This window comes from Perca flavescens, chromosome 2 (genome assembly GCF_004354835.1).
Source record: "Perca flavescens isolate YP-PL-M2 chromosome 2, PFLA_1.0, whole genome shotgun sequence".
Classification (NCBI taxonomy): Eukaryota; Metazoa; Chordata; class Actinopteri; order Perciformes; family Percidae; genus Perca; species Perca flavescens.
This window is the reverse complement of record NC_041332.1, coordinates 13,633,784-13,644,493: the sequence shown is the minus strand read 5'-3', so window position 1 is coordinate 13,644,493 and position 10,710 is coordinate 13,633,784. Positions and strand designations below refer to the sequence as shown.

At 40.9% G+C, this 10,710-nt stretch overlaps 1 protein-coding gene across 1 annotated transcript; it reads left to right on the top strand.

Moving 5' to 3' along the window:
• The first annotated feature begins 2,577 nt into the window (after positions 1 to 2,577).
• Positions 2,578 to 10,300, top strand: LOC114572870 (germ cell-specific gene 1-like protein). Its single transcript, XM_028604653.1, has 5 exons — positions 2,578 to 3,324; positions 5,767 to 5,814; positions 8,612 to 8,764; positions 9,108 to 9,219; positions 9,843 to 10,300. The coding sequence occupies exons 1-5, from the start codon at positions 3,036 to 3,038 to the stop codon at positions 10,135 to 10,137; spliced, it is 897 nt and encodes a 298-aa protein (XP_028460454.1). The 5' UTR covers positions 2,578 to 3,035; the 3' UTR covers positions 10,138 to 10,300.
• Positions 10,301 to 10,710: the final 410 nt, after the last annotated feature.

The following is a 10,710-nucleotide window of genomic DNA, read 5'->3' as shown; positions in this document are numbered from 1 at the left end:
GTATATATTTACATTACATAGTCTCCCTTAAACCTTCAATAAAATATTGTTTTGGCACCTTTTGAAAGAAACAAGGTGATAATATGTCAGTGTTAAGTATGGAAACAAGTTTGCCACATCAACTTAGGTTGATAGCATATTGCTTATTTGCACATCTAGCAAGATATGGAGAGGCAAATAAAATTCACTATCAAAAATGAACTTTGCCAGAGGTGTAGCGTTTAGTCTGAGCCCAATCTACGATCTAAACCGATATAACAACTGTACCAGAGAGCCTGAACCAAGATTGTGACATCAAAATAAATAAACTATCATACATAGTGCAGCACTGAGGTCTATTTTTTTTATTCAAGTCATTTAATTATCTCAGCATCTTTCTTAGCATATGAGGATCTAAAGACTATTATTCCAAGAAATTTTCAGAAGTCAGATGTGGCCCCCACTCTTTAGATTTACGCAAATAGTCTGAAATTCATATTGAATCTATCCATATGAGGCCTTGGTGGATGTGCGAACATTCATTCCCACATGTTGCAGCAAAGGACTTAAAATGTGTTAACTTGAGAGCGGCGATTAAGTTCTTGTTATTGCCACAAATTATCACCATCCTCATGGACGTCATAAGCAGTGTTTACCAGGATGTAGCCAAGTATTTACCAGGATAAGTATCCAATAGGACTCTGGGCAGCTGTTGGCAAGAACCACTGGGTGCTTTCAGGACACAGGGCAGTATTTGAAGCTTTGAGATGTGTAGAAGGGTTTTCTCACAGAGTGGGAAGTGATGACTTGCCCGACAGGGTTTCGGTGGGGTTTCTCTTGGAAGCTTTTCAACCAAAGCAGTTCAGTCAATTCCATTTGTGACTTTTGTGCCCGTAAGCCTGTTTAATATAGATCAAGTGGTATTTCAACTGCGAGGATTAATCCTGTGTAATTGAAGCAGCAAATGTGCTCATCACCCCTTGATCACCTTTATGTACAAGATCATGCCAAGGATTACCCACTGTATCACCAGCAGCTTGTTCAACAGTATTTGGGGCACTTTGGTGACCTGATTTGTCAGTTTTCAGAGTCATGTTGAAGTGCGGCTTAGTCTCCGGGGGTGGGGGGGGTTGAACATGAAGACGTGCTGCTGAAGTAACAGAGAAGGCAGGCCTATCTGGCCTCATTTACTCCTGGGGTGTAAACACGCAGGCTCAAACGATTGGTATTTTTAGCTCATTCTCACACAGAAGAATGCCAGTGCTTAAGGGAAACGTCTTAGAAATGCCAACATTTGTTTTGTCTCCGCATGACAGCACATAGATTAGAAGATGTTCACTGCAGACTCTCAGTCTTGTAGATCATTTCTACTTCTCACAGTGTGCAGAGCTCAACAGACCCCCACCAGGCTGGTTAGTAGTAGCCGCTCATCATCCTCCCCATGACCTCTGACCAAAGCACAGAGAAAACCGAAACAACTCTCAGAAGAAAACTAATAGAAAAACGTCAACTGCCGTGAGGAATTAACAAGAACTTGTTGTACAGCTGCAGTTTATTACATTTCATTCATTTTTATTGACTGATGCATGCGTTACGCACACTATGGGAACTTTCTGCATAATTCAGAAGAAGTGTCTAATGTAATGTTTTAATTCACAACAACTGACTGTTATCTTTTACTTTGTCGTACTTACTGGTGGCCTCCGTCCAGTGGGAAATTAACTTTAAGCTATATCTGGTGTTGTCCCTGTTAAATAAACAATACAAATCAAAGTCAGATTAAAAATAGATCATATTGTATAAACCCAAGCACAAGCTTACCACATTTAAAGTCAGTTGAGCAGTTTCTGCATGTTTATAGACTGTGACCCTTGTTCCAAGCTTCGGGTTACTTAGACTTACTTATACATTATATTATACATTCCCCTGATGTTAAAAAGAGTACTTCACCAATTTCTTCACCATTGCGCTCCTATAACACAAGGAACAGTTAGTTAGTTAGTTAGTTAATTAGTTAGTTAGTTAGTTAGTTAGCTAATCTTTTATTTAAACAGGCATTATTATTAACAAGATATCTTTGTCAAGAGACCTTGCACAAGAACAAATTCACAACACACAATTTTCATACAAAATAGACATTTCGAAATTAAGGGATACAGTTACTTCTGACATTACTTCTGAGTATAATGTTTTAAAATCTGAAATCAAAAACTTAAATTACTTCAACTATTGCTCTTTATTTGTTACTAACTTGATAAAGACGGAATTTAAAGGGGCACGCCACCAATTTTACACATCAAGTTCTGTTTACATCTCACATGGAGTACAACTTTGGGGTATTGTAGGATCCAACTTGACTTGTCCAGCTGTGGCCTAAAAGTTTATTGGCCTTAATTCTGTCTCTTGTGCTCCCCCCCAACAAGTATAGTAAATTTACAAAAAAAGCTGAATTAGCCCTTTAATTTAATTCCCCACATAATGCAGTTATCTTTAATTCCGAAATGAAATGAAATCTTACTATATGGTATTATTAAGCTCTTGCTGTAGGGCTACTTTGATTTTTATTTTTGTTTATTTAAGTGGTAACTTGTCCTACAGTGGGTTATTAACAGGCCGATCATCGCCCTGCAGTTGATACAGTCCTACATTGTCAGCGATGGAGGGAGGAGATGAGATGCATCCTACTGACAGAGAGGGGGGAGAGAGAGAGTGAGACCGAGCGCATCATTAGAAAGTCTCACACTTGATTGAAGAGCGTTACTCCTTTGACAGCCTGACATCCTATGGGCTGGACGGTCGTGGGACACCGCGCGTGATAACGACGAACAAAAAAAATAAAAGTCTAACAAAAGTGACAGGTTAGAGGTTACACTTGTTGGCACACAGCTGAGCTCAGTGTGGGGACGCTGTCGGTATCCTGCTCATCAATGGAGATGTTTGGTAACGGTAGAGTGCCAAATGGGACCTGTACTTCACCTGGGCTCGTGCATGTAGGCTACTCCACTTAGCACGCAGGAACTTTTCCTCCACGCGCCGCTGCATCCTTCTCACGGACAATGAAGACGACTCGCAAATGCAGGAGCCTTCTGTCGGTTAGCTTGAACTTCTTCGCCCTGTTCTTCTCAATAACGGCGTTTATAACGACTTACTGGTGCGTGGGGACCCAGAGAGTCCCCAAGCCAAAGTGCAGCAAGCTGAGGACACACCAGTGCATAGACTACGGAGTGAACGAGACAGACCCGAACAAAGTGGTGTACAGCTGGGAGACCGGGGACGACAGGTTTCTGTTCCGACAGTTCCACACCGGCATCTGGTTCTCATGTGAGGAGAATATCCACGATGAAAGTAAGGTGGAGGAGAAGGTGTGTGGATGTGTGAGCTAGCTTAACTTTATACCTCACCGCGAGACACAGTTATTTGATGCTCAAGGAGACATATTTCTACTGCTATGTAGAGCTGGGCAATATATCGATATTATATCGATATCGTGATATGAGACTAGATATCGTCTTAGATTTTTTATATCGCGATACCATAATATGACATAGTTGTTGTCTTTTTCTGGTTTTAAAGGCGGCACTACAGTAAAGTTATGTCATTTTCTGAACTTACCAGACTGTTTTAACTGTTCTGTTATTTGCCTTTACCCACTTAGTCATTATATCCACATTACTGATGATTATTTATCAAAAATCTCATTGTGTAAATATTTTGTAAAAGCACAAATAGTCAAAACTACAATATCGTGTGGTATCGATATCGAGGTATCGCCCAGCCCTACTGCTATGCAATGATTTATGGTGCTGAGAGGTTCCACTTTCAAGTGACCGACTGTTATTGCAGGGATAACTCTGTCACCTTCACTGGTTTGTCCAATAAAAAAGTTTTGATGATGAAATGATGAAAAAGTAGACTTTATGTAGAACAATTGTATTTTCTCATTGCTTATAATTATATTAATACCTTTTTAATGATAGGCCTACCATTGATTTATATATTTATTTTGAAAATCAATTTGGGGCTATTATAACTGAACAAACACACAACACAACAAAATGCTTCCCCCCTCATATTTCACTCCTTCCATTTGCCTATCTTTTGTTTTAATTGTTACAGATAAGATTATCATCATCATTATCATCATCATCATCATTACAGTGTACTTAAACTGACACCAGGCCTATATAACTAGTCACTCACCATTCACATTTTAAAATTTAAAACCCAAACAAACAAATTAATGTTCACCTTTTGAAAATTCATTTCAGCTCTCACTCAGCTCTAATGGAGATTAGTGGCTCTCTTTGACTTATTCCCTTATATGACAATTTCAGGTGTGGTGGGGGGTGGGGGGGGGGGGGGTTAAAAGTGTAATCAAGCCAGATTAGTCCTCTCTGGTTAGTTCACTGCAACTTGATCAGGAATTGTCCCAGCACCCACCTTCAGTCTCAGTAAAACAGCAGTCAGCCTATAACTGTGATAATGTGCTAATAATAATCCACATATTTGTATGATGCTCAAGACTAGAAATGAACCACACATTGAGATTACTCTAAAAGGAATGCACATGTCCATCTCATCAAGTGGCTGTACGATGGAGGGGTGGCGGGGGGGTGCTGAGACAGCTTGAGTTAATAAGGATTATGTAACAGGGGCCTTGATGAGTTTTTCTTCAAAACAGCTGTTGCCACCCTCCTTCTATACCTGATTAAAGTGTTCCACTTACAACAAATCCAGAGACTCGCTCCGCTCAACAGAAGACAAAGGGAAAACATCTCATCTGCAGGAACGTGCAGTGTACGTTCTGTTCATTAATTTGACACATGCTTTCATTACGTCTCATAGTGTGTTTAAGGTTTAACAGGCATGCATGTAATTACAGTGCATGTTTTTTTTTCAGAATAATATCGCTATCCTATTCTATAAATGTTATTTTATGCAAAGTACCTGTAATTCAATAAGACAAGAACTAGCGCTGCACAATTAATCACAATTTTATCGAAATCGCAATATGAACTTATGCAATATCCAAATCGATGTGTGCAATATGTCAAACCATTCTAAAATAAAGTATTATGGTGCTGCAGAGACTTCCCGGGCTGCAAATCGTATCCTACAGACCAAAGAAAGAATCTTAGTTTGGTATAGATCCTCACAAAAAAATCACACTTCAACCATTTTTAAAAAATATTTTTCAATAAAAATGAGAATAATGATATCCAATATAGTGAATCATATTGCAATTGCAAAATATCAGTCAAATTAATCGCAATTAGATATTTTACTAATATCGTGCAGCCCTAACAAGAACCAGATGTTTAGCGGCGTTGCCAACACACCAGCTGGTGACACTGAATCAGAAGCCCAAACACCTGCATTTCTGACATATGCCTCTTATTCAACATTCTGTTCATTCATTTCTGAACTTATCAACTCTGAATTTGCTGCGGCTGTGTGGTCATCGGGCAGGAGGTCGCGTTCTGTCTAAGCCGATCCAGAGAAACACACCTGGACAGAATTTGGGAATTTAACACAAATTAGGACTTGGACTGAGGTCTGTAAGAGTTCAGTACTAAGTGCATTTATTTATTCAGTTTTGTTTAATCCCACAACAGCCACCCATCTGATGTTTTCAACAACTCACATGCTGTCCTTTCCCACAAACAAATGACTGACTTATTTCTGAACTGCCACATAGTGAATTCAACATAAAGTATTGGCTAGAGATGCTACTGCTACCGTTCTGTGCTCATAAGTCATATGTCATATCTTGTTTTTCTGCTATAGGTGAGATGTGCAGAAGCTTCATCGACTTGGCTCCTGCATCAGAGAAAGGTGAGTGTCCACTGCTCATCATCAGGAGGTCCAATTATGATCGAAAGTTCTTTAAAGCTATAGTGCGCAGTTTCTGTTGCCCCCATGAGGAATTTGGAAAGTTATGACAACAATACTGTGGTAGCTTCCACGTGATACAAGCCTTCCGTGATCGCGCACCACTCCCACCCCTCCTCCTCGCAGTTGCTAGTAGCCAAGGAGGACACGGAGGATCTAAAAAAACATGATGGACTCAGCCATACTGAGAAATACAGAGAGAGTTGTGTGGAGCTGGGGCCCGTTTCAAGAAGGAGGTTTAACAAACTCTGAGTCTAACTCTGATGTCTGAGTTGATTTACCCTGAGATGGGAAACTCTAAGTTTTCGGTTTCAGAACAGCTGATATGAGTTGGTTCAATCAACTTAGAGTAGGTTCACGCGTGTGCACCACCACAATAAAAAGGCAGCATGAATGGAGCCATGATACTACGATTCACCATGGTAACAACCACAAACAAACGGGTCAATGGAAATACTCATGCGCACGTACAGTGAATTTGAACATGTATTTTGTTAAAAAAGCAACACAGCGGCTGCTGAGACAATTTGCGTGGGAGAAAATTGCTGCTAGAGTAAATGCGTTAGTTCCAATATAGTGTATTAATATCATATTTAATCATCAATCAAGTATAACTTAATATTACTGGTGAAATTGTATTGAACCTATAATCTATTTAATTTAGGTGCAGTACTGCGGACGAAAAAGTAAGACTACTTTCTGAGGCTGCAGCACCATCACTAACAGAATTATAATTCATAATCTTTTATTTCAAAGGGTTTACATCATTCACCGGCAATACTGTGGAACTCCATTTTTAATGGCTCCTACTGGTTTGTGTCCAGGGAACACTACAAAAACTTTTAAAACACGTTTCAGAACGAGTCCCACTCTAGTGACGGCGCTTTGCTACATTGGCTTTACTAAGATGCTCCGCTTCACCAATGTTGTTAAGAAAACTGCCGTTTGCAAAAAATGTTAATGTGACACAAATAATCTGCTGGGATGTAGAGCATGTCCACGATGGGTGACGTTAGTGATATGAGGACAGATAAGGTTATGTAAGCTACATAACTGATGGACTGGGAAGAAAAAAATTATATTTCTCAAATAGGAAGTTATCTGAAAATTAAAATGTCTGGGTTTCAATATCATCTCCCGACATATAACACCTTGCGAAGTAAAGCAGAAGTAATACAGCTTCTTCATCAATGGGATCGTCGACAAATGAAATGCCACCTTTAATAGTCTGCCTAACATGGTTAATAACCCAACCCTGTTTTTTTTATTCATGCCGATAACAAACTGCGCTAAAATGCGCCTGATACAGACTGAATGAATGAGGAAATGAAAGAGCGCTCCGTCAGAGGGAGGAGACTGATAGAAACTCGAGGTTTACTGAAGAAAACCTGCTCCCGACCAGGTTCAGTTACCATGGTGACTGACTCTGAGGTTAAGTTACCTCTCTTTATGAAACACAAAACCCAGAGTTTCCCTCATCTCACGGTTAACAAACTCAGAGTTTTCACTAAACCTGCTTTCTGAAACGGGCCCGATAGTCTTAATTAGCTTTGTAGCAACTCATTTGGCAATGGCTTGAATGTAACGGACGTTCATTAATATTGAAACGTTACGCACTAAAGCTATCTATTTAGTCGAGTTTGCATGTTTAAATGCTGTTTGGAAGAGGTTAGGAAGGTTTATTGTACTATTGAGGCATCCTCACTGATCTTCCACAGGCATGGCTATGTGCAAAGAAGTGTAATGGCTTGAAGCACATCTGTTTCCTTCCAAAATAAATATATCATGGTGGCACGGTGGCTCAGAGGTTAGCACTGCTGCCTCACAGCAAGTAGGCACTGCAGAGTTCAATCCCTGGTCCGGGCAGGGCATGTTTTCCCTGTGTTTCTGTGGCTTTCCTTCGATTGTTCCACCATAAAGACATGCATGATAGGTAACTAGGACCACAGTCTCCAAAGGTGCAACCAAATAGTGAAGTTAAATATACATTCTCTAAATAATGTAACCTATTGATAAAGGTATGATATCAAACATTAACAATGATTATATACTGAGCTATGGAGGGCGATTGTTACTCTGTACTGCAAATACGTACAGAGTATCATCTTTGGTCTGCTACTCACTTCCCAGTTCCCAAATTCATCAAGCACTTAACTTTCATTTTGGGCATTTGGGCCCTTTTTATATGAAACTATGGAGACACAGATGCAGCGACACACATCTTTTGTTAACTTTTAGGGTTTTCAGCCGTGTTGACACTGTCGTTTGAGAAATACTGGTCTTCCTGTCTCTCTGTGAAGTGATTGAATAGGAAGAAAGACGAGAGGCAGACTGCAGTGGAGATGCAATTACGCTTGGCTTGATTCATTGGCAAACTGAATAAGACTTGGAGAGCTCTGACATCAGTTGAAATTCAGCATCTTACCAGGCGGACAAGTTAACATCAGCGCCTATTAGCTGCCTGAGGAACCACTGCAATGTTAGATTAGATCGCACACTTGTCCAAAACATATAATTTTGTCTGTTTTAAACTGATATGATTCAAACAATGTAAGTATTGCCCCATTCAACATCAGCCAGTCTCTATAAGTAAACATTTAAAAGGATACAAAACAACTACACTACGTACTCAGGCTGACCATGGACTTATTGTAACATACTGTAAATATACTGTAAGTCATATCGCATTATAAAATGTAAATATTTGATGTTATCGTAATCAAGTGTGCCCATTTTGCAGGGATGCTGTGGCTGTCGCTGGTTTCTGAGATGTTGTACATTGTTCTGCTGGTGGTGGGATTCAGCCTCATGTGTTTAGACCTGGTCCACTCCAGAAACGTCATTGATGGACTAAAGCTCAATGCCTTTGCTGCCGTCTTCACTGTGCTCTCAGGTCATCACATTTTTATTTCTTATTAACTGAAAGGCTTTTTTTTTTTGTGCCCGCGCTGCACTATAGTCAAGTGTTTGTGATTCCAGTATCTCCAACATATTATATCCCATCTTGTGGTGAGCAGGGCATGATGAATGGATAGGGGATTTAATGAAGAATTTAATCCTATCAAGATTGGCATCTCATTATTTCGTTTGTGCATATTTGTAACATGAAAAGGCTTTACTGTCAGTCTGCCAGTACACATCATTCTGTTTCTGAAGAATTCTTTGCACGCAGTTTGCATTTGAACCACGAGCCATGCAGCCGTCAAACTAACCACATATTTTCCGTACTATTTCAGGTCTTCTTGGCATGGTCGCTCATGTGATGTACACACAGGTCTTCCAGGTCACTGTCAGCCTCGGCCCACCTGATTGGAGGCCCTACAACTGGGACTACGGCTGGTCCTTCTGGTATGACTCCATAGGCACACAGCAGAAATCAAAGATCATACTCATATTATGTTTTCTTACCAATATCACATGAAGCACTGCTATATGAATAGAGTCAACTCACCCATTAGGAGACCAGATGAGGGATTCCATTCTGCATGTAGCAGCCCCAAATAGTTGGTTGTAGCCCTGCTCACCACCTCACCCCGGCAGCACTGTTTCTAATGAAAAAAGCCCAAAGCTCTCATGTTATGGCAGGATTAGGCTTTGGTGTCCAAAGCCCCAATACATTTGTGATTGGAATTGCATAAGGGGATGATATTTCACTCCTTTACAATATGCACAGTATGCTGAAAATTTTGTTTTAGAGGCTCAACAATTCTTGACCTTTTGTAGGCATTAACCTTGTGAAAAGTACATGAGACAATGATTTGATTGTCAGAAGGCAGACCAAAGGACTTCAAAGTGATTGACACTAATCTCAGCAAACAATAAATATTGAGGGAAAAATGTCCAAATGCAATTTGAATTGTGTCCATACACGGGTGCTCGCAATTTTTCATCACAAAAGCCAACAGCTGAGTCACCATATGTGCTGAATTACAAAGTGAACTTCTCTTTTTTTTTAATCCGTTTTCTATCAGCATGGCCTGGGCATCCTTCACCTGCTGCATGGGCGCATCAGTCACCACCCTCAACTCCTACACAAAGACCGTCATCGAGTTTAGACACAAACGCAAGACCTTTGAGCAAAGCATCCGCGAGGAGCAGGCACGGGAGGCTTTCGGATATTTCCGGGAACGCTCCCTGCACTCCATCTCCAAATCCGTGGAGGTTTATTCCAGCCAGACCTTGAAAAGTGGCAGGAAAACGCTCATACCGGCTGACTCTCTGGACCTGAGTGACATTCCAACATCTTTGGGGGAAGAGCAGTGCTGAATGGGACAGGACAGAAGGTGGCGGCATTCCTCTTGGTGTGGCAACTTGATGAATGGAAGCGCTGTTGTCATTATGTGTTTGCCATTCAGTACTGGACTAGTCTTGCATTGCCAGACCTTCCTCCACAGTGCTGCGGAGGAGCGTCTGGCGAGTCCACACAGCATTCCGGGATGGGAGAAAAACGTGCTCTGGTTTATTGGCATTTCTTTAAACCAATCACAATCGTCTTGGGCGGCACTAAGTGCCATACGGAGCACTGCGCCTCTGCAAAATAGCCTCAGGAAGCAACTTTGTTTTAGTCGTGCAACAGAAAACTCAGATTGGACAGATAGTCTAGCTAGCTGTCACCATTTACCCTGCAGAGATCTGAGGAGCAGTTAACCATAGTCCTTAATAAATCGACCGGAGTTTAAAATGTCAACACAAAGATAGTGGAAGGTGACGGACGTACGGCCGCAATGAAAGACATCCGGCGGAATTTCCGGTGGCACCTGAACAATTCTGGAAGTGTAACGTCGTGGATATAGACTAGTACGGGACAAACAGCTAACAGGATGTAAGGCCGTATCATTA

Bases quoted from the DNA above. Each gene is read 5' to 3' on its own strand.
- LOC114572870 (XM_028604653.1), top strand. From the start codon at position 3,036: ATGAAGACGACTCGCAAATGCAGGAGCCTTCTGTCGGTTAGCTTGAAC. The intron at 5,815-8,611 runs GTGAGTGTCCAC...CCCATTTTGCAG, and splicing joins GGCTCCTGCATCAGAGAAAG to GGATGCTGTGGCTGTCGCTG. The intron at 8,765-9,107 runs GTCATCACATTT...GTACTATTTCAG, and splicing joins CGTCTTCACTGTGCTCTCAG to GTCTTCTTGGCATGGTCGCT.